Source organism: Crinia signifera, chromosome 2 (genome assembly GCF_055691185.1).
Source record: "Crinia signifera chromosome 2, ASM5569118v1, whole genome shotgun sequence".
NCBI classification, from domain to species: domain Eukaryota; kingdom Metazoa; phylum Chordata; class Amphibia; order Anura; family Myobatrachidae; genus Crinia; species Crinia signifera.
The window spans coordinates 226,090,351-226,114,700 of NC_139218.1; the positions used below are offsets into that span (position 1 = coordinate 226,090,351).

The following is a 24,350-nucleotide window of genomic DNA, read 5'->3' on the forward strand; positions in this document are numbered from 1 at the left end:
CTGGAACATTTTTTTTGGGTCCTTTCTGGTTCCTTTCTCATGTACAATCCCTATCCTCACTTTTCTATTCAGATTATAGACACTTAAAGTGTCCATATACTAGTCCGATTTCTGCCAATTTCACCCGATCTCTAAGTATCGGTAAAAGAATTTGATCCAAATTAAATGTGTTTGACATCCCCCTCGGGTCCAGTGAACATCGGACCTGAGCCGGAGGTCGGACCTGCTGCCCGTCCAACCTCCGACTCGGCCCCCCTTCCAGCGGCAGGGAACAGGGCCACATGTGATACATTTCATGTGAAAGGACCCCATGTCATGTGTCGCATTTGACCCTTCCACCTGGGAAGGTCCCAGGTGTCTCAAGGGAGGTTGGATGGCCATACACTGCTGTGGTACATTGCAATAGTGTATGGACACCTTTAGCTTCTCTATCTCCATAGTCCTGTGTATCACCTGTAGTTATAGGGTGATGTCATTAGGAGAATACAGGACAACTTAATATTTATAAAAAGTATATTTTTGGACAGTAAAATAGGTACTGTGTGTTATTATAATTCTATACCCATTTTCTACATGGCAAGGACACATTTATTATAGGACAAAGACGAAGAAAGAGAAGAGTGTCCTCTGGGTGGGTGCACCTTGGAGAAAATTGGAACCAAATAATAAAATTTAACCTTTATTATAATAATTTTAAAAGGCTGCGAAATGTCTTAAAAACATATAACATACAAGGGTGGGTGGACACACTTAAAAATAAGGTGGCAGGCAGTAGTTGCTATTAGACTTGTAATGATAAGGTAAGTGGTTGAAGCGTAGTGTGTGAGACAGAGATAGCTTCGCACAGTGGGTTCTGCAATTATATATATGAGCACAACACCCTCTTCTGTTACGCTAAATCTCTTGACGGACTGGATACGTAATCTCTAGTCCGAATGGATTGGGTACGTGCTCCCAGATTCTTACTCTTTGGTTATTTTTTGCTCATATGTCAGATGCCGTGTTTATGCTAATCACGGTCACAGATATTCGTTGATACGGATCCTAGGGATCATGGGGTGTCCCCTCTATTTAGATGTCAGTAGGATCTAAACCTCAAGTCACAAGTTTATTAATATTCACAGTAGGTGTGGTAGCGTCTCAGTAGTACGGTCTTCGTCCTGTATATATCAGCACTCTGAGATAAATGCTTGCTACACTGGAGATAAAAGGAACCCTATATGGGGTATCCTTGTGACATGTGAGTTAGTTAGCATCACCGAAATTTTTGGTCTGAAAACTGGTACGTGGGGTGTCTCCCTAGCGCAATTGTCAGGGAGACCTCAAACCCGGGATGGCCAGTTAAAAGATTTAAAGACGTATTTAAATGAGCAAAATTATTCACAATTAAGGTGGCGCCTCTGGGGTATAGAGCTGACCTCACACTGCGCATAAATCAATCAGGTATGAAAAGTAACAAAATCAGCAACAGGAAACTGCCTGCGCACCCGGCTAGCGGTGCGCAGGCAGTTTCCTGTTGCTGATTTTGTTACTTTTCATACCTGATTGATTTATGCGCAGTGTGAGACCTAATAGCCCTTATAAGGGCTCATACCTGTTTATGTGCTCCCAGTAGGAATACCCTGCACAGGGTTCCTTCCTTACTCTGCACAGTGGAGATTGCCCTGGAGGTTTTAGTGCTCCTGTCATTTATACAGGTCAGCTCTATACCCCAGAGGCGCCACCTTAATTGTGAATAATTTTGCTCATTTAAATACATCTTTAAATCTTTTAACTGGCCATCCCGGGTTTGAGGTCTCCCTGACAATTGCGCTAGGGAGACACCCCACGTACCAGTTTTCAGACCAAAAATTTCGGTGATGCTAACTAACTCACATGTCACAAGGATACCCCATATAGGGTTCCTTTTATCTCCAGTGTAGCAAGCATTTATCTCAGAGTCCTGATATATACAGGACGAAGACCGTACTACTGAGACGCTACCACACCTACTGTGAATATTAATGAACTTGTGACTTGAGGTTTAGATCCTACTGACATCTAAATAGAGGGGACACCCCATGATCCCTAGGATCCGTATCACCGAATATCTGTGACCGTGATTAGCATAAACACGGCATCTGACATATGAGCAAAAAATAACCATAGAGTAAGAATCTGGGAGCACGTACCCAATCCATTCGGACTAGAGATTACGGTACTCTTTACCTAGAAGGGCGCCCATCTCGGCCATCTCGGGCATTGAATGCACTAAAAAATCGGGTGCGATGCGACCGACGAGATGCCCGAGATTTCCCATAGGGAACAATGTTAAATGTCTCAATTGACCCAATTTTCCTGTTCAATGCCTCAATTGACCCGATTTTTCCATAGGAAACAATGTTAAATGGGCCACAGAGGCCAAATAGGCACCCTGAAGTGGGAAATGGCCCCCCCATTGTTAACGCCACCCCACGATCAACGTCAACCCGAAGCGTGGCGAGCGCAGCGAGCCCGCGAGGGGCGTCGGTACGCGTCCTACGACCTTTTCATACCCCCACTATCCACGTCGGCGTGGAGTTGAGAATAGAATAGTGTGGCGAGCGCAGCGAGCCACCGAGCCCGAAGCGTGGCGAGCGCAGCGCGCCCCGCGAGGGGACGCGGATACCTTCACAGGTATCCGCGTCCCCTCGCGGGCTTCACAGCTGTCCGCGTGCGCTCGCCACGCTTCGGGCTCGGTGGCTCGCTGCGCTCGCCACACTATTCTATTCTCAACTCCACGCCGACGTGGATAGTGGGGGTATGAAAAGGTCGTAGGACGCGTACCGCCGCCCCTCTCGGGCTCGCTGCGCTCGCCACGCTTCGGGTTCACGTTGATCGTGGGGTGGCGTTAACAATTGTGGGATCCATTTCACACTTCAGGGTGCCTATTTGGCCTCTGTGGGCCATTCAACATTGTTTCCTATGGAAAAATCGGGTCAATTGAGGCATTGAACAGGAAAATTGGGTCAATTGAGACATTTAACATTGTTCCCTATGGGAAATCGCGGGCATCACGTCGGTCGCATCGCACCCGATTTTTTAGTGCATTCAATGCCCGAGATGGCCGAGATTCTTTACTAACGATGCCCACGATCAAAATCGTGGGCGCCGTTCTAAGTAAAGAGTACCGAGATTACGTATCCAGTCCGTCAAGAGATTTAGCGTAACAGAAGAGGGTGTTGTGCTCATATATATAATTGCAGAACCCACTGTGCGAAGCTATCTCTGTCTCACACGCTACGCTTCAACCACTTACCTTATCATTACAAGTCTAATAGCAACCACTGCCTGCCACCTTATTTTTAAGTGTGTCCACCCACCCTTGTATGTTATATGTTTTTAAGACATTTCGCAGCCTTTTAAAATTATTATAATAAAGGTTAAATTTTATTATTTGGTTCCAATTTTCTCCAAGGTGCACCCACCCAGAGGACACTCTTCTCTTTCTTTGTCTTTGTCCTAAAATCTCCGTGTCCAAGGGTAGCACACCCCATTTTTTGATTATTTGATTATTCAATTGATGAATGTATAGGGGTCCTTTTCACATCTCAGTCTTGTGCGATTGACCACCCAAACCCCCCTTTCTTCCACATTTATTATAGAGAATTGTTGTTTCAGCCTATCCCATATATAATAATTTAGCGATCTCTTGTTCCAATCCTAACATTAATGCTTGCAAAAATGTTTTGGTATTTCCAACACTAATGAACAAGCTGATATGGATTCACATTTGATCTAAGGAAAGTTTTAAAGTGGGTTTCTGCATTTAGATTTTTTTAATATTTTATCTTTTGTGCCCTCCACGGCTTTACTAAATACATCATTTCTTCCTTTTTCGTTCTTTGTTTACAGCCATACATTTATATCAGTATTTATGAACATTGCCCTGTAACTATATAAGCTCCTCAGCATTTTCTGCATTAAATACAGTCATATCAAGAAGGGACATTGGGCCAAAACCAGACCTTGCTTTCTGCTGAGCGAATTAGCTACCAATGAACCAATGAGGTAGATGCTGCCCTGCTATAATGAAATCCCGCCTTGCAAATTAATGTGCACACTGTGCGAATCGATGTGTATAGCTAGCAAAGAATTCGTAGCTGAGCAAAGAAGTCCAAAACCATTCATTGTATGTTCACCATCTAATGACTTTTCCACTGGGCACCAGTCATCGAAAGCTAGACGTAGCCAGTGTCTGACTCGGCGGCTGCAATGCAAACAGCCCTATCCATCCTGGAGCTGACGTCACACACCTAAAATTCTTGGACTCACCTGTATTTTCCTAGGCATTCCTAGCATTTTATCTGTCACGTATGCGTTTTTCTTAGCATTATCACTTAACGGCCGGTTAGCACCCCCAGATGCCTACTTCCTGTCAATCGCTAGCGAAAGTAGCAGGATTTCTATGCTAGCAGGCTTCGCACATGTGTGCTATGGGCCATACACATGTGCAGTCTATCAATAATCAGCCATTGTGCGTATTTGCACAACAGCAATCAGGTCTGAATCAGGCGCATTGTGTTGAAGCAAGTGCAAGTAAAATAAACAAATCTGTTTGATGATATATAGCCATAGCAAAGAGAGCACAGCAATTATCAGAAAGATAAATCAATATACAGTATTAAAATGTTCTAGGGTGATATATATATATATATATATATATATATAATATATAATGGGAGCATACAAAGAAAACCCCCAAAACTAAATTACAATAAGGACAAGTAGCTCTTGGAAATGCCAACCACAACATAACATAACCATAACAACATAAACAAATGGATACTATACTGGTGCATCCTATGTAATCAAACTACCATGTTTTAAATGAGTATTGTGCAAATGTATCCTAGAAAAAAAAGCAATGTGTTATTATATACCAATGTGTAAACTACAAGTTGAATGAATGTGCTTCTTGGTATTAGTACATACCTGTCATTTTGGTAGAAAAGGGATTGTAAATGGCAAGATGCAATATAAAAATTCTGTTTACCAGTATGCTCACCACTGTTGATTTTCTTTTTATATCAACAATGTGTAAACTACAAGTTGAATGAATGTGCTTCTTGGTATTAGTACATACCTATCATTTTGGTAGAAAAGGGATTGTAAATGGCAAGATGCAATATAAAAATTCTGTTTACCAGTATGCTCACCACTGTTGATTTTCTTTTTATATCAACTTTTTTAAATTTATGTATAATTATTATTATATTAGTTTTCTATGACTCCAGATATATGACTAGGAAAAATAGACCAAAACAATGACTCTAGATTCTTACAATGTAAAATCATTTTGTCTATTTCTCAATCATTGTTTATTTATAACTTAATTATTTTACTTTTTTGTTTCTCTATTTTTTTGTGTTACTTTTCTGATTCACGCTCGCTCTTTGGGTACACCAAAAGCTTTTTATCGTCACTGTGTCATACTTTTAGTCTTCCTCTTTCTCTCTTTTCTATCTACTCACTTTCTCTTATAAGCTATGCTTAGCTGTCCTGTTGCTGTCCAGGCACTAATAGCTGGATAAATAGATTCCACGTAATATATTTTTTGCACTTTGGAGAAACTATCATAAGCATTCCTAAAGCCCCTTGTAAATGTCTGGGTTGTATTATGAAAAAGTGCATGCTTGCTTAGTGTTTTTAGAAGAATATAATTTAGATTAATTTATATTTTTTTAATCTCATCTGTGTTTTTCTTTAGCCTCTCATTTGAAAAGCGGTAATTCTTTGAATTTATTTTAGGGAGAAGTGATCTCAGTGTATTTTCACTCATTTCTTCATTTTCTTTCCCATAACAGAAATGCAATTTTTCCTTTTTTTCCTGTGATGTTCTAGAGTTTTGTTTTTGTGTGTGTCTGTCATTGTGGGCCTTTTTTAGTAGTAATGGAGATTTTTTGTTTCTTAAAGCTATACATACTTATATTTTTGTAGCTAATTTAAAAGGGAAGATAACTGATCAATTTAATTATAATATTTTTTATAGTAAATATGAAATTACTATATATTTATAACTTGCTATTTTAGCAGATAAAATATATTATATCTATTTCTTTCTTAAATAGATATAAACACCTGCTAAACACACACACACACACTCATTACTATAGCCTTTTCATTCATATTAATACAATCCACAAATTAGTCCTTTAAATTTCTCATGTGCTTTAATTTCTTTTCCACTTCTCTTTTAGCATTACAAAGTTTAGGAATTCCATAAAAAAAATAGACATGTATATTTGGTACTGATAAATGTTGAAAATCTATTTATTGTATTTCCTCTGTATTTCCTCTTTTCCTCCTCACATTTAGCAACAAAATAGCTAGGAAAACATAAACATAAAACTATCTACAAATGTAGCAAAATTTAAATTGTCATTTAAACCTGGGCATATTCACTTGTATCAGAATATACAGTTTAAAAGAGAACAGCACTGGACTATGGTGTATCTTTGTTTAAAAGAGGTAACCCTTCAAAACCACACCACTGTTTAGTGATAGCTATCACAAAGCATGGTAAAGCATATGTACTGCGGGAAGTACATTTCAGTATCCTAATACCAGAGAACCCATAATGGAAAGAAATTTTAGGATTACATTTATATATATTATATATTATTGTTTAAATAGAAATCATATTTTTTCAGTTGCTTTTTTTGTATTTAGAAATATGCCCGAACTTTCAGTTTTCTGCAAATTTTCATATTAATAAACCATTAATAACTTTTATTTGCAATATAGTAAATTATATTAAATTACAGGTGCTACCAATAATAACAAAAATTTAAACAGTACATTTTAAATGAATGAATCGGCAGCATCGGTGGTCTGAGCACAGGTAACTGTTAATTAATTTTAGAGCAAAAACACAAATGTGGCTGAATAGTGGAGATTTACTAATTATTCAGGTACCGCCACTGAGACTACAGATGCTGCATTATCAAATAATAAAATGAATATACCCCGTTGCCAAATGTCCAATTAGTCTCAGCACTGTGCTGTGCTTTTTTTTTTACACTTAAATTTGAAGAAGACGAGTGGGATCTCCCTTCTATAATGAAAACCATCCCCATGGCTAAGGAGTGAAGCCCCCATTTTCCTAATCAACAATTCTGCTTCCTAGCTATTCACTGCGCTCAATGAGAATTGTGGCATTCTTAAAATGGCTCTTGAATCGATATTGAATCTTAGCAAATACAATTTACCACTGAGAACAGAGGTCTGTAATTCAAGTTGTTCCCACTGTGATTTCATTCAACTCTGTGACAGACTAACCCAAAAAATAGCCTCTCAAGCCTCACTGCTCTGAATCCATTACAAGACTTTTGGCCATTTATTTCCACACATATTTTTCCCTCTGTATTAAATAATGTCTTCTAATTTGCATAGGTATTACATACCTCTTGTAATCTCCCTGCTTTACAGAAATTGGGGATATGCATTGTATTCTGAATAACATTTTCCAGTATGTACAGATTTCCCAATTCTTTATTTTGCATTACAAGTGTAATGATCACCTACTGTATCTAAAATGTCTCAGTCTCTGTTGGCCTCTGAGTTCTTTTGTCTATGATCTATCATCTTTTGCTATCTACCAGTTCTTCTATTAAAAATCCCCAGAAGCTGACTTGGCTGCAAAATATGGGACACACACAGAAGCCTGTGGTATAAATTAGTATTAAATCTTATGTTGTTACAGTACCTTCTTCTTTTGTGTATATATATATATATATATATATATATATATATATATATATATATATATATGAAACAACTACAGATTGGCTTCTGCCATTGCACCTTGTTCCTATATGTAGTTGTAAAATATATCTGGGCTTTTAACCCCTTTCCTGTATGACTGAATGCATCCTATTCCAGATACAGTATTTTGAGAAAATTGTTTTACATTAGGTTTTCACTCGGGTACCAATATGCCACTGTATATAACACTCCCTTCTTTTACTGTATGCTCACTTCTATATACCTCTAAGCACATCCAGAAGTTGCATGGCAAGCTACACTAATTGGTCCATGTTCTAAAAAATAAAAATTGATAACCCAAAAAAAGAGAAAAAAAACTCATGTCAACCTTTTTATATTTTAACTATTTCCATGTCAACCTTTTGCTTATGTTGGCCTTTTCTTGTGTTGATTTTTTTTCATTTCAAACTTATGGGGTGGACCTAGACACTGTCGCCCTTTTCAATGTCGACAAATGAACCTAACTCATCTTGCATTATCTATCACTAGTATTCCTAAACCCTTTTTAGTTCCATGGTCTTCATTGTTAGATTACTGTGTTGCTTTTACCCTATGTTGGATAATGTTAAAAAATATGGTTTCTGGAGCTCATGCTTGTTTTTAGTAATTGATTTACATCTAAGGTGTTTGTAATCAATACAGTGATGTATAATTCTTTGTTGTTGGTCTATTGCTTGCTCCTCCTTTTTTCTTTCTGTACACCCTTGAAAAGCAAGTTTTTGAACAGTCACAACAAAATGTTTTTGTTTATTTAAACCAACACAAAACTAGTCAGAATAGGGCTACTGCCTTGATGGCAACCCAAGAGGAAAGAAACATTTTCTATCAACCACATTCTGAGATCCTAATGTACTATGGATATGAAATATGCAGACAGCAACTTTGCGTCCCCCAGTATTCACTTTCTGTGATCCCCCCCCCCCAAAAAAAATATAAAAAATTAGTAAAATAAACTATACACATAAAACTTGCTAAAACCCTATACCCACTAAAGGAACAATATATATATATATATATATATATATATTTTTTTTGCCCTAGTCAGTCATTCTCGACAGAGGCACTAGCCATGAATGACCATCTTGTCTATAGTTTTCAACATGATCCCTCTGGGTCACAGTGGAAACCAAGCCAGACCATCTAGCACTGGGGCTAGTTAAAGATTTGTGGGGACATCTGATCTGAACAGAAGTGACTGTCAGTCACTTGCCTCTCTTCACTATTCAGCTGCTTATATGTTTTAGTTCTGCAAGTGATTGACAATTACTTCTCTTTACACCACAAAAGCTTCTGATTCATTCTTTAAGATGGGATGCATTCATGAGTCACAAAGCATAAAATGCTTGTCCAATGTATTTTTATTCCTCTGACATAAAGTTCCATCCATTGGCAGAATGGAAATGCTTGAAAAAAAAAGTACCACAATGACAAGACAATTTGACACATGCTACATCTGTAGATAATCTCTACTACTGAAAACCCATATAGGATTATTAAGGTTGTTCAAATTAACAAAAATATAGTCACCTATTAAGGCTTATTCTCACCAATTAGAATATGTATGCAGTATAATGAAACCCAAAATGCTTATTCACTGAGATTTCATCTTTGCTATTTCAAAACCACCATTTAAGTCAAGCCATGGAGAGTACTAAGTGATATTGGGCCTAATTCATGCTTTCAGCTGCGTATTTTTAAATGACAGAACCTTTAGTCATCACAAGTGATGCTGCTGCTCAGGACAGAAGGTAGACACCCATCGGAGCCATCCAAAAGTCCTCTGCAATTGTGTACTGATATGCAGCACCGAAACAAAAACAAGGACCATCAACTCTTGTTGTTGACATATAGCAGTGCAGGCATTCCGCAGCAATGGCAATGCTGGTGCCATGCTTCTCTATGCATATGATCACAGTTTAAGGCAAATATATGTTTCAACAATGGCCATGACACTCCCACATTCACTCCACCAAATGGTCTCTTCCTGTCAATTACTGTGCGTATAAAATGTCCTTGGCATTGCATACAAACATGTATGTATTTGGCCTAGGGATTAGAGATGAGTGAAAGTCTTAAAACTATTTTTTCATAATTTTTCATTTGGCAAGTGGAAATAGGACTCAAATGTTCCCAGTCCTATCTGAATCCACCACAGAGCAAGACAATTGACCATAATTTGCCCAGCTATGTTTATAAACGATAGATTCCATGGGAAATTAATGTAAAACGTAACGCATTAAAAGCTTGCAACTTTGCCTGTTCTTCCCCAAAACCTAATTTTCACCAAAATTTGCTGTCATTTTGCATAAATATATATTGAGAATTATAGTGCAGCTATTTATGCCATAAGGATACTTAAGAAAAGGCCTTGATGAGTCTAAAGACCTTCATATTTTGACACAACACTTGTATAATACAAATTGTAGGTCTATCAAATCAAAGTTGCATTTATCTATAATTAAATGTACAGTATACTGTATATCCATTTTTGCTCTGAAGCAGGTAGGTAGATGATAAAGAGTTATTTTTTAAGAAAGATTTGAATTATCTCTATAGCTCCAATACCTAGAGTATACAATAAGTAAGTATTATGATTTCAGTATTGTCACAGTAAGTAATGTACAGTAAGCGTAGTCTAGGTTTAATCTGTTTTAGAGATGTGTGACTGTTTATGTACAGTGAGCTATGATGGTAGTACACACTTTCAAAAAGAGGGCCTAGTTGACTTCCCTTTTAAATAGATTTTCAAGTTTCCATTTCATTCTGGTTGGCTTCCACTTCTGCTATTTTCTCCTTCACTTTCTTGACCTCCCTTTGAGGGTCTCCAGATTGGTACAATAGGAGGCCTTAAATTTGTTACATCTTTGTTTTGCTGGTGACACCGCATGCACATAATGTTTGATGAAACCAAAAAGTGTCATACCTGTTTCTTTTCACCTCCTTTTCCTTCCCTTAAAAATGGCATTAAAATATATTGAAATCAAAGTTTATATATGGTATGATACATTAGCTGATGTGTTTGATTGGAACAGCAAAGTAATTTCAGTGAAGGGATGTGAAACACATTACTAAAAGAGTCATTGTCTTTTTCCTCCATTCTGCACTCCAAATGTGGAGATTATTCTTTTCTTTTATTGTTTCATTCCTGTTTCTGACAATTAAAGAAGGTGGGTATTTGTCTACCTATGCACGTTAAAATCTGCAGATGAGCCTGTGAAGCACAATAGCTTATTCTAATGTTAATTTTATATTTCTTTCAATTTCTTATTTCACATTATTTCAGTTACATCACTCGTGTGTCAATGATGAAAAGTTTTCTAATTGATTAAAAACATCAACATATATTACAGTTTAACTTTTTCGCTATTCTCAACATCCTATGTTTAATGAAACAAAAAGTTATTCAATTATATATAGAAATGTACATATTTTGTAAGTTCTTGTGCGGTATATAATAACTTTCTGCGTGTATTAGCCTTTTTTGGTCTTATGCTTTGGCTACACAATTTATAGCCTTGCTTGGTAAGATACAATTATGTAAACAATGTGTCTTACTGTATTCCTTAGAAGCTCTCTAAGACTTCAATCTCTGTGCCGTTTCCTATAGCATCCCTACTGTGGATGTGCAAAAGTCAAACAGGTCACAATTTTGAGTTTCAAAACATAGCATGGAACTACAGTAATAGCTTCATGAACAGTAGGAGTGTGCATAACCCTATATTTATATACAGTAGTCTCCAGATGTTTCTGTCTGTTGGTAAGTTTTTGTTGTTTTTTTTCTTGGGTTTTATGACAATTTGCTATCTTTTGAGTCTTGTGTGCTTATGATTGCAATATGCCTTTAAGTCAATAAGAAATGCTGAAGTGTAGACAATGATAGTAACACAACACATTTACCATGTCACAGATAATACTGTAGATTGGATATAAGACCTGGTGGTCTGTTGCCATTTTTTTTTTGTTGGGGGGGGGGGGGGGGATCTCATGTTTAATTTGTAACTATTATCCCTTTAAGACTATCCCCTTACTTAATTGTAGCTTCTCTTTTACATCTAAAATACTTTTTGTTGGAGCCTCATTTTCTTTTTTAATAAATCTACGAGAGTTAACCTTATTGTCTTTAATACATTGTTATTTTTGCACTGTTTAGATTACACCTTTATGATGAAAGTGGTGCCCTATTTTAAGTGTAGGCTGGTGCTCAGTCTCCGCCACCCCAAGTTTGTGTAAATATCAATGAATTTGACTACCCTGAACCTACAGAAGGCCTGCCCAAATGCACAATCTCCACTTTCTTGCACTTATTTGAAGGAGCATTTTGGCACAGTAGTACATGCACATAACGATAACTGTCATTTGTTCCATTTTTGCAGCTTGGTTAGTGCCTTAATATAAAACTAAATTAAAAAAGTTACCGCAAAGTGCTTTTGGCAACTATTATATACAATAAGATATCTTTCATTTCAAATATCCAAACCCATTGTTTGCATTAATATATAATAAGATAAGGAAAACTTAATTTCCAAAGTCCAAAGTGTACTCAGATGTATGTAAAGGCATATTTAGGCTTTATGAATCAATTTAGTTCACAACATAAATATAACTAATGTTGTGTAATGCCACAATAAAAAGATTGAGTAGATAAATAGACAGATAGACAGCAAGGACTTTAATGGGCGATTCAATTGTTACAGGGGAATTTAACTCCTGGGCTAATTGGCCACTGTCTGGGAGTTACTCAATTGATTTTAGCAACCAACCCCAAGGCTGTAATCATTGCAGATATCAGCTTACACACTCCTGAGACGCCAGCAGAAACATGGGTTAACCAGGGCTTCAGGCCTGTTTGCTAGTGTCTGGCACTTAGCATGGGAGAAGCTGTTAAACACAAATACTCCTGTGCATTCTTGCATAGAACAGGGGCAGCCACTTAGACCAAAAGCAAGTGGACAATACAGGCTACTACTGTATTTTATATTCATATAAATTATTTTGCCACAAAACATATTTTACAGTCTGCCTACCTCCCATCTTTTACTGTTAGCTTTTCTTTGTCTGAAAATGGGGCACGGCCTCAGGATAGAGGGGCATAAACTTGGATGCAGGGCCATGACCCAGTTTTCATCATTTTGAAGGTGTTCACAGCAGTCCCAAAGCAGCGTGGCAGACTCGGTCACCTTCTTGTATGTGTTTCGGCGGGATGCAGTTAAAATCCCGGCGGTCGGGATCCCGGCGTTCAGAATCCCGACCGCCGAAATCCCGACCGCCGAAATCCCGACACTTTCTCCCTCCGTGGGTGTCCACGACACCCCTGGAGGGAGAAAAAATTAGTGTGCCGAGCGCAGCGAGGCACTGGGCCCGCTGCGTGGCGAGCGCAGCGAGCCCGCAAGGGGGGGGGGCAATCCACGTCCCCCCCTTGTTGGGATTTCGGCAGTCGGGATTCCGGCGTCGGGATTTTGAACGCTGGGATCCCGACCGCCGGGATTTCATACTGAATCAGTTTCGGCATAGCATAGCAGAGGTGAGAGCTCCCCCAATCTTTTCCTACGCCCACAGAACACTGTGGCCTTTAGGTGGGACTGCATAACAATGTCTGAATAGCGGGACTGTCTTGCTGAAATCAATTGGGAGGTATGCAGCATGTGATAATTTGGCTTATTATTATTATTATTATTATTATAATTTATATAGAGCCGTCAAGTTTTGCAGCACTGAGGGGATATTTGTCATTCATGTCAGTCCCTACCCAATGGAGTAGGGGCTGACATAAATTATTTCCCTAACATATATTTTATAAGGATGATGTAATGTCTCTGAATATATACACATGGATTCTCTTCTATGCGACCAAAGGGCCTCCACATGACATCTGTCACTCGGCGAACGATGAGCCAAACAGGGAGCTCCACATAGCGCTCTCCTGGTCGTCTGAACTCCGGTGAACTGTCACTTAAGTGGAGCTCATACACTTTTATTCGGGACAATCTCTATAGAATAGTATGTGTGGGAATCTTGCAATTTGTGTTAATCCACGTGGTTAATTAGGTCAAGCTTGTCGTTTAAACGGCTGATATCAACCGAGATGGATCTTGACAAAACACAGTGGAGCTTAATAAATTTACCCCTTAGTCCGGCAGAAAACAAAATGTTAGCATTTGCTGTTCTATTATTTAGATTTATTTTTTTAATTGTCCAATCTATGCTTGAATTTGACCTTATTACTGAGGCACTGTGAAAGAAATTGGAAAATACCCTGTTTATGATGCAGTTTGTAAACCCTGAAGAGATTACAAAACGCAAACACATTCCTTTATTGTTTTGGTAGCTAATTCTTCTCTTAACAACATTTGTACTTTGTATAATATAACATGTTAATGTGTTGTGAATATTTATTAAATATTAACTCGGTGGTCATTAGGAAAATGTGTGACACAGGGGTTCAAGTAGATTATTGATATCCACTTGTCTTAACAGCAGAGGAGTAAAGGGGTAAAACACTGTACAGCTACATGCAAATGGACAGCTTCCAGTGTGAAAAGGAAGTCTCATTTCTACATGTACAATATCATAGTTATACTTTATTTTAATTTTGTTGTTTTTCAATGTTTGGGTATTGATTATCAGAGCCAGATATAAAATTAGTAACTTACTATTCTTCACAAACTAAGAGCTGAAGGATATGTATTATTAAATCACCCTGACCATACCTTATTCACAACTATTTTAAAGTGTCACACAGCAATAACATCAACAGTTACAGAACGCTCTGTGTGTCAAAGATGTGGCTAGAATATTTGGAGGGCCTTATGGTCCCATGGTGATGATTACCCAGAGGGGGAGGGATAAACCGGGCTATGTTGCAATGCCCTCAATATGTTGTGGCTGTGCTCCTCCAGCATTGCTCCAACATACAGATGTGTCCTCACCTAACTAACCTTCTTGATGGGCATAATTTAGTTAAAGCAGCATATGGTAATAAACACAGACGCATATCAGTGGGGGCCTGATATGCATGACAGGGCATGACACATGCCCCCAAAATTGGCCACAACCCCCATAAGTACCTGTACCCTCAAGTATTTGTGGCGTCTCTGCCCAAAGTTTGTGTACTTACTGTCTTTAATGTAAATCTGAGCTGCTGATTATGAATATACAGTACAATTACATTCATAAATTGTTACCCTACTTTTAGATGTTAGGAATATATCAAATTATAACCTTTTATAAAGATAGTAACAATTATATGCTTCTTTCTAATTGATGCTTCTCTAGGCCTGTACTTCTATGAGTTTGAATTTAACTTGTAACTGGACTTAAACATGAGCTTTTTAAGCTCTACATGACTGTCTCCTGTTTTGAAACCCTGCAGAAAATTTGCAAGCTATAGAATGGACATAAATCAAAACTATTACAACTATGTATCACATTTAATTGGCGGCTATGGAGATAATGGTATGACCTCTTCTCCAGCATATTACAATTAGCAGATTTTTCCTTCCACTCCATAGTTGTAAATAAAGGTAATTATCGATGATGTGCGCAGCCACACTTTGCCAATTACTGAATTGTATACCAGGTAAAGTTTGGGCTACATTTGCAGGTTTCTTTGTGATAGAAATCCCTAATTGTCCTAATCTTTCCATTGCAAATGTGCCACAGTGTGCAAAGCCTGTTCATGTGACCCAACAAAGTTACAGCATGGACAATCTTGTTGGACTGTCTTATCTATCCAATGGACAGTTCAAAATGTACATTGTAACATTGAGAACCATTGTTTACAGATTATGAAACCCGTATAACGCGAATTAACGCATTCCAAGTAAATGAACTGCCTTACACATAGTATAATAACAATATCTAATTTGATAAAGGTTTCTTTTATTATATTGCATTACTTTGCAGAGGCTTGGTTTCAAACAAGTGGCCTGATTCAGGTCTGTAGATTGGGCTGTAGATGTCTAGTGATTCACAGTCTGCAGCCTTTTGGGAGCTAGTAGTGTTGCCCCAGATTTATGGAAGTGGTAACGCTGGGTTCTCAGTGTTCTAAGAGAGTGTATATTTTCTTGGTTTACATTCTGCAGGAGTTAAGACTGGTTGCTTCTAAATTAATAATATTCTAGAAGTTATCTACAGTATCCTGGGTCTATTTAACAGCATATGCATATATTAGCAGTTTTGGACATTATAGTCTGTGTCTATTATTTTCCAATAACAAATGAAAGGTAAAAAATTGCTGCATGTTATCATGATTGATGGGCAGTGGCAGCGCATTGCTGCTCAGACTTAGAACTATAAAGGATTGATGATGTCATTGCAGCTGCTTTTGTGTTTTATGGCTTTGTTTGCTAAAATGAGCACAAAGAGGGTATCAGCAATTTCAGCTGGATAATGGGTGGGTTGAGGTTGTCCATCATAATGGTATTTGGCAGCTGTAAAATCATATACATGAAAGGAATAAAATGAGGCAGGAAAGTGTAAATGGACACTATTACAAAGCAAACAGGATATATTTTATACCTGCTGGCAGGTGACGGAAATAAAGATTTTCAATGAAAATTGTGTGCACTTGTAGGCAGAGCACTTGTAACCAGCCACGGCTTCTACCTGCTTGTAATAGAGGCCTGCCACTACCTATCCCCAGACTTGAAAAGGAGGAGAATTCATTTACTAGCATAAGTGCAACCGCCAATGGGACCGTGCATGTGCAAAACACCGGCTTCTATGGACTGAATCATCTGCAGCCCTTAGAAGCCAGATAGGGCTGCCTGAAAGGCAGGGATTGACTTCCAACAGGAAGCATGCTCTCTGCTAATCACAGCACGTACTGACAGTCCCAGAAGAAGAAAATACCTTTCCCGTGGCTGCCTGTCGTGTGGATTTGGAAGGTAGCACTTCCAGTGGGAAATCAGTCACAGTGTGTTTAGGGCAGTCACTAACTGCAACTGGCTCAATCAGGTGGTGGATTTACTGGGAAGGGGGGAGGCTGCAGCCTTCCATCCAATAGGTAATAAAGACAAGAATTAAGAGACTTTGGCCTTGATTCTGATTGACTCGCAATGCAGCGGCTGTTTTGTGAGCCTCTAACATGGCCTGCATGAACGCCTGCCCCCCACTGGACTCCGAATGTACCCAAAGGGCTGTGAATGGATGTTTTGCATAAACATTCATTCGCAGCCTTGGGTGCAGGCCAGAAATCATTTGATGGTCACCGAAGTCACTCTAAATCAATCTCTGGTGACTTAGATTAGCTCTGAGAACAGGGCTGGCCCCCGGAAGGCAGGAAGCCGCTACTGTTCGCATGGGGACACCCAGCATTTTCCTGGGCGCACACAGTGTTTTCGTGGGTAGAAAACCCACCAACCCCGCGAGTGCTTCAGATACTATGCAAGTCTCTGAGGGCGCCCGCAGAGAAGACCTGCACAGTCGTATATTAGCTTATGCGCATGTGCAGCTCTTCAACATTGGTCCCAATTAAATCAGCATGACCCCCTTTGTCCCCTTATTTACACCCCGGTTCTTTACGTCGGTTTAATATAAACAAATCCTGTTAAATGACTATTTGTATGAAAAGTCATGGACAGGCACTGACTTGTTCCTTTTATTGGGGTTGCTGCCCCACTGTACCTTCTCAGAGCAGCTGTGCAAGGCCTGGCAATTGTACAGTATGCACTTTGTATGTATGTACTATACACACACACACACACATACTGTATATGAGCATGGCACATGATGACATACATTTACATCATTTGTTAATGATTCTTAGTATGTAGGGAATATAAAAACATGAATTTATAATTTAGCAAATCAGCCTTTTTAATTTACGTTGAATAAAAGTATGTCTTAGTCACAGTTGGGTGTGACTAGGCTCCACCATTACAGTGAGCTGATTAATTTCATACAGTATGTGACACCGGTATATCTATGTGCAAGTGAGTCTGATCTGCATACGAGTTGCTACAATGCATTGACCAAAGCTTTTTCCATGCCAAGTTCCATTGTCCTTCATTTAGAAAATCAGTTGCGTTTATTGTTATGTTGAAAAAATGTTCCATGGCTGTAATAATATGGGTGTCTGCATAAGAAGTGAGTCTTCTCAAAAGCAGTGAATCTTGGGAAGCATACATTAAAGCTCATGAATGAATATACCCAAGTACAAAATTCGCCATAGTCTATTAGTAATGCACTATATCAAGCATTCATATGTTTGGGTATGTAATTTGTATATGGAATTTTAGAATAAGGTATTATAATGATTAAGGCGTACACCAATTACCTGGCGTATAGTTCTGAGCCTATAGAATCCACCAAAGCCATCAAAAAAGGCATTTTGGATATCACAATCCATCTCACTAATATACCTACAGTAGGCAATGCATCTTAGCAATAGGCTTTGCAGTAAATTCTCTGACGTGCCATTATAGATCCCATTAGAAGAACCAAAGGCTACATTTACATTTTTAAAGGAATTATCTAATATTCCAGTTTACGTATGCAATAATTGGTACACAAGTTAGAACGAATGTTCTCATTTCATTCACACATCACCTCAAAAGCCGCAGACATGTTCTATTTTCATTGTTCCCAAAATAACTACAGTATATTTGCTACTACAGTGTTGTATCTGTACATTGTGTTGACTGTGTGGTAGTTTAAGCTATAGAATATATAGAGCTTATAGGAAATTAATTTCAATATTAGATATGCATTATCTTAGTGTATATCATTTTATGCATGATGGACATTTTTTTATTTTACAAAAATAATGTCCAAAACATAAACACTGCATTCTTTCTTGATTTTATTTTTTTTTCCCTGTATTTTTGTCTATAATATTAATTAAATTGCCTAATTTATAAACCATTACCTTATTTAAGATAATTATATAGAATTCACATTTTGGATATTTGTATGATCCAATACATTTTTCAGGAGGAACACATCAATTCACAGTACAGTACAGTACAGTTCACTAGGTAGTTGAGCATAGGTACATCACTGAAATGATCAAGGTCCCTCAAACCTCGTGATTGGCCTCTCCTGCAATTCTCAAAATACAAGGCCAGGAAAGTGGGTTTGTGTGTTTTTTTCTTTATTATTTTTTTTCTCTCTCTCTATCTCTCTTGCATTTTTGTGAATCTAATGATGCACTTATGTTGCCCCACTTTTCCCTTCTCTTCATACCTTACCTACTAAAGGAGGAAATGCCACTTTCTTGGTAAGTGGATGTTAACCAAGAGGGACTTAAATCAAAAAAAGATCACAGTGTGACAAAACTGAGAACATAGGGTGCTGATGAAAGCTCAACAGTACTCTGCCGGAAAAAAGGAATACAGACAAACTAAAATGAATAAAAGACTATTTATTTTTTCTTTCAGTAACATTTGTGAATTTTATTTTATTATATATTTTTTTTCTACTTTCCCTTGTTCCCTCCTCAATCTCTACCAGTTTTTGTGCTGTTTTGTCAAGATGTCTATCTCACTCCTCACTATTTTTCTTATTTTATATTTTCCTTATTTTTTTATCCAAACAATGTTATTTTGAATTCTACATACCTTTTAACTATCTTTATTTTATTTTTATTTATGTGAGGTCTTAATCTTAGATTTATCTCTTCCCCACCTGCTCTTTACAATTATTTTATGTTATCTTATTTATTTTTTGTTGCGTTTTGCATGCAAAGTTGCATGAGCTGCATTGTTGGGGTCGGAAGGCTAAGCAGAAAGGAATAGTCTCAGTGTAGAATCTTTGTGTTAACGTGCTGTATGCAACTGTGAGTTGACATTTATGGCTAATTAAAGAATATGTCATGCTAAAGCACCTCTTCATCTTTTCTCTTTCCCCCGATTTCTACTTTCTTTTCCTCTACAGCGACTCAATTCGATATCACCATCTTCAAAGACACATACAAAACCGGAGACATCTCCTAACCGTCACAAGGGTAATAACCGCAATGATGTTAGGAGTCCAAGATCTGTTTCATCAAGTAAGGGTGGCCGATGTTCATCAGATGATAAGCATCGACGTCACTCCAGATCACAATCATCAGAGAGACACCATAGACGTTCTAGGGTTCGAAACAGGATTCAGAAGGAGTCTTCTGTGAACTCAGGAAGCCGTACAGGCTACAGCAGTGATTCTGAAGGATCAGTATTTTCACAAACCGCAGGACAAGAGAAGACCCATGCTGCTTCAACTAAAAGGTTAGATATCATCATGGCATGATATTCACATGATGGGCAGAATGTAACAAAGTCCAAGTTCAAAGAACATGCTGCATGCTGACTGAATTTGGACTTTTTTTAAATGGGCTTTGTAAATTTTGCCTTGTAAATGATTGCCCCTTTAACAAAAAGTTCAGATGGCAGTCGAAGATTAGGCAGTTTTTCACCATTGTTGCCTAACTATAATTTCTTTAATATTCCGATGCTTGAGTAAAATACGTTTAGCCTTAATTTTTGTTTCTGAAAAGTTTAATCTATGGGGGTATTCAATGTTCTGCCACTATTCCCAATGGGGGAAATAGCGGTGGTTCCCTATTCAATACTGTCTTTACCGACAGCATTGAAGAGGGATTACGGCAGAACGAGCCCAACTTCAGAAGTTGTCGGGCCCGTTCTGCCGTTAACAGCCATGGATTGTCGCGATTCTGGCCGCAGATGGACAATCCATGGCCGTTTACGCGGACCCGCCCACTTTTCGCAGATCAGCAAGTGGGACATTGAATCCCGCTTGCCGATTTGCTGTTGCACAAAACGTAAACGGGCCTGGATCACGGCTGTCGGGAGGGATGGACAGCCGTGATCCAGGATTGAATACCCCCCCTATGTCTGTTATAAAACATCATGGATGAAAGTAATCAGAATCTTGTATAACATAGGCAAAAAGTCAAGCACCACCGTGGTAGACAAAATAGCTGTTCTGAGTCATCTGTGAAGCATGCTCGACAAAATTTAGAGAGGAAAAAGAGTCCAACACGCAGCACAGGAAACAGAGGCAGCTCCTGGAGTACCAGTCACTCGCGATCCCGATCCAGATCACGTGACAAGAGGTCGGCAAGAAGTAGGTCTAGATCGGTCTCTCAGAAGAAGAATTTAAACAGGTAAAGACTTTACCAGCTGCAATTAATATCTAGTTAAATCGTGTCAGTTGATTTAGATTAACAATTTACGATTATAGTTATGTTTTTTTTCTATTACTGAAAATAATTAAAAAGCACATCTTACAGGTAACATGATCATTATTGAATCCTAAAAAGTCAAAGTCATTTGTGTATAATGGTATTACATTTTTTAATATAAAATAAAGTAATTGTAATATACAAAGACATTTCCATATGTCTCAGATGCATATCATTTTTAATATATAACTTATCTAGTACTGTTCAGATATTTTCATACATAACCAAATAAGCAGATATATGAAAGTTTTTATTTAAAGCCAATTAAATTCACATACATTCATTAAATACACATTATGTTGCGTTTTCTATTGCACAGTACAGGTACAAGAATAAAATAAATTATGTTGCTTAATTGATTATACAGACAGCCCAGCATAAAGATGCTTTCCAGGAGCAGGTGGTATAGAAAAATAAAATAATTACTACTAAGGTGAAAAGAGGGGTTCACAAAGTTTTAAAGAGGTTTCCCAAAATGTGTAGGTCCCAAGATAATGTAGATAAGGCACGACAAGTTCCATAAGCCATCCACTAGCTCTCTGCAATGCAGGTTGATATTGTCAGTTGGTCACAGGTGATATCCCGATATTAACCACTTTAGAGCAAGGGCTCTGTAATGTGGCAGAATATGAAGTGGAGGAACTATAATGTGGCACAATATGAAGTGGAGGCAAGATACTGTGGCATAATATTAACTGGGAACACTGTATGTTATAATGTTACTGGGTGGCATAATATGTGCTGGCAGCCATAGAATGTTACTAAAGAAAAACAATGGTTCATAAAACTATAACTAAGGCACTGCTATGGTGCAGAAAATGAACTAGAACAATTGTTGCAGATAGGTACCTCCCTAGAAGCACTGAGAGAGGGGCTCTTTAATATGTTGCGATATATAAAGTTCTGTCTATTTCCCTGTTTGTAATTTCAATTTAATGTATGTTTGGGGAACTCCACAATGTACATATCCCTCTCATAGCATCATCAGTCTAATGCTGTGTACACACGAGGGAGATATATTGCTCAGCCATATATGGCTGAGCAATATATGGCTGAGCAATATATTGCTCAGTTTCTACTTTACATCAGCGACCAGAGATGGTCGCTGATGAAAAAGAAACTGCCGGGGGGAGCCCGACAGTGGTAATCAGCTGGTCGCAGGAGCATGTTCCTGCGACCAGCGATCACCACAGGGGCAAAAATGGGAGCGTGCACCCGCGATATATCGCCGGTGCACACTCCCATTGCGGGCAATATGGTCGCTCAGCGACCATATTTCCTGCGATTTTGCACAAAATCGCCCCTGTGTGTACGCACCTTTACATACAGGTGTTGGTGAACACTTTTGCTGGATAACCAAACCACACCACAGCACTCAAAATTCATTTTAGCATTTTATTTGTTTATTGCTGGGTAACCACACCACACCACAGCATTCAAAATGTATTTTTAACATTTTATTTGTTTATTACTTTTATTCATTTAGTTTTTTTGCATTATCACTGGAAAACTCAGCACTACAACACTTGTTATAGAAATCAGTGCTGTATTTATAAAGAAAAAAAAAAGCAATTAAGACAACTCTTTTTAAAACTTCCGGAAAACAATGCGCATCGTACTTTTTACACCTGTTTGACGTCTCTGGCAGTGGAACCTGTTTTCTTAAAGCTCTACAACAAAATATCCAAGATGGTGATAGAGTTTAAACAAGATCAGGCCCCATATAGGGGGTTAAGTTGTTCCCTGAATCATAAGAGCTAAGAAAAATGGATGATCTATTCGGGTAGGAGGGTCTGAACCATAAACAGGGCTTGTAAGGTAAAGATGAGGGCCTAAGTTGTAGGCTGGAAATAAAAAGCGTACTGTGTATGTTAGGATGAGGTTTAGAAATTGTCAATGGATTAATTATGGGTTTATGAACTCAAGGTTGATTTCATAAGTGAGGTAACAAGACCTCTCCTGTGTAATGTTTTCTTTTTCATTCTAATTTCCCAACAAGCCAGAGCAGGCAGAGCACTGCTTCCCATCAGAGCCATAAGACTGTTCCTCATATCAGTCATCTGGCCGTTTATCATAGTCCTGACCTAGCACTGAGAGATTTCCATCTCTTTGGACCTTTGAAGAAGTACCTGTGGAAGGTGATTTGCCACTGGTGGTGAATTTCTTATATGCCTAAAGAGATGCCTTTGTGTACTGTTAGAACAAATGCTTCAACTATGTAGAAAAATTATCTGTACCAAGGCCATACTATTGATTTTATATATCACTACTTCACCTTGACAAAGCGGAGAATAGACCCCGAAACGTTGGTTGTATTTTTCCACAATATATTTATTGAAAAAGTTCCCCTGAGTGCCGCAGTTTCTTTGCATCTACTAAATTCCTCGCTGAGGGCACCAGGGTCAGTCAACCCTATTTGGGAGAGTGTCATTATATATATATATGAGTTTATTAAAATTATGCAGTGTTTCTTTCACTAGCAGACAGAGACAAGACAAGCATTTTTGTATTTTCATTTATTTGTCTAACCCAGTGATAGCCAACTCCAGTCCTCGAGAGCTACCAACAGTTCACATTTTACAGACAACTTAGCTGCTGCAAAGGTGCACTCATTACTCACTAACATTTTAAACGATCCACAGGTGGAGCTACTGTAATTGCTTCACCTGTGATTCTGTGAGGAGATCTGGAAAACATTAACTGTTGGTAGCTCTCGAGGACTGGAGTTGGCTACCCCAGGTCTAACCTATCTACATGAAGAAAGATGTCCATTTAAAACATATGTATTTTTACTTCTGATAGGGAGAAAGATGGTGAGGCCCGAGCACGACATAATGATACAGAGGCAGCAAGGCCTCGGCGTCGCTCCAGAAGTTACTCTCCTATTCGGAAGAGAAGGAGGGATTCTCCTAGCTTCATGGAACCAAGAAGAATTACAAGGTTATTTATTTCTATTATGTTTTTCTAAAATGACAAATAAAATTGCATGTATTGTATTGTATTTCTGTCCTTGTGATTATCAAGAACAGCTTGGATACTTACAAATGAAGGAAGTATTTATCTCTGTTCCTATGACTATATTTATGATATATTTATGCAGTTGGTGTAAGCTACCAATGTGTCCACATAAATCTATCCTTCGTGCCACTACATAGTTGCTCAACACATAGCGTGCGAGCACTGTGTGACTCAGTAGCGCCGGGTGTTTTTCTCTGCAACTTTTTACTGTTAAAATACAGCTTGTCCGCTAAGTGATGTGAATTGGACACATGAGCATCATATGATGATTAAAATGATATGCAGCATACCTATATTCTGTGTGAGGCCACGGCTGTATCTGCATACCAAACTACATTTTCTAGGTAAAACCCTGTAGCATAAC

At 38.4% G+C, this 24,350-nt stretch overlaps 1 protein-coding gene across 3 annotated transcripts in view; it reads left to right on the forward strand.

The window, feature by feature from the left end:
- The window catches only part of SRRM3 (serine/arginine repetitive matrix 3), a 334,253-nt gene that overhangs the window by 302,184 nt on the left and 7,719 nt on the right, over window positions 1–24,350 (forward strand). For all 3 annotated transcript variants that reach the window (XM_083173931.1, XM_083173930.1, XM_083173932.1), the window contains 3 exons: window positions 19,660–19,991; window positions 20,669–20,890; window positions 23,771–23,908. In XM_083173931.1, the coding sequence (XP_083030057.1) occupies window positions 19,660–19,991; window positions 20,669–20,890; window positions 23,771–23,908 (692 nt within the window). The remainder of the gene's footprint in view (window positions 1–19,659; window positions 19,992–20,668; window positions 20,891–23,770; window positions 23,909–24,350) is intronic.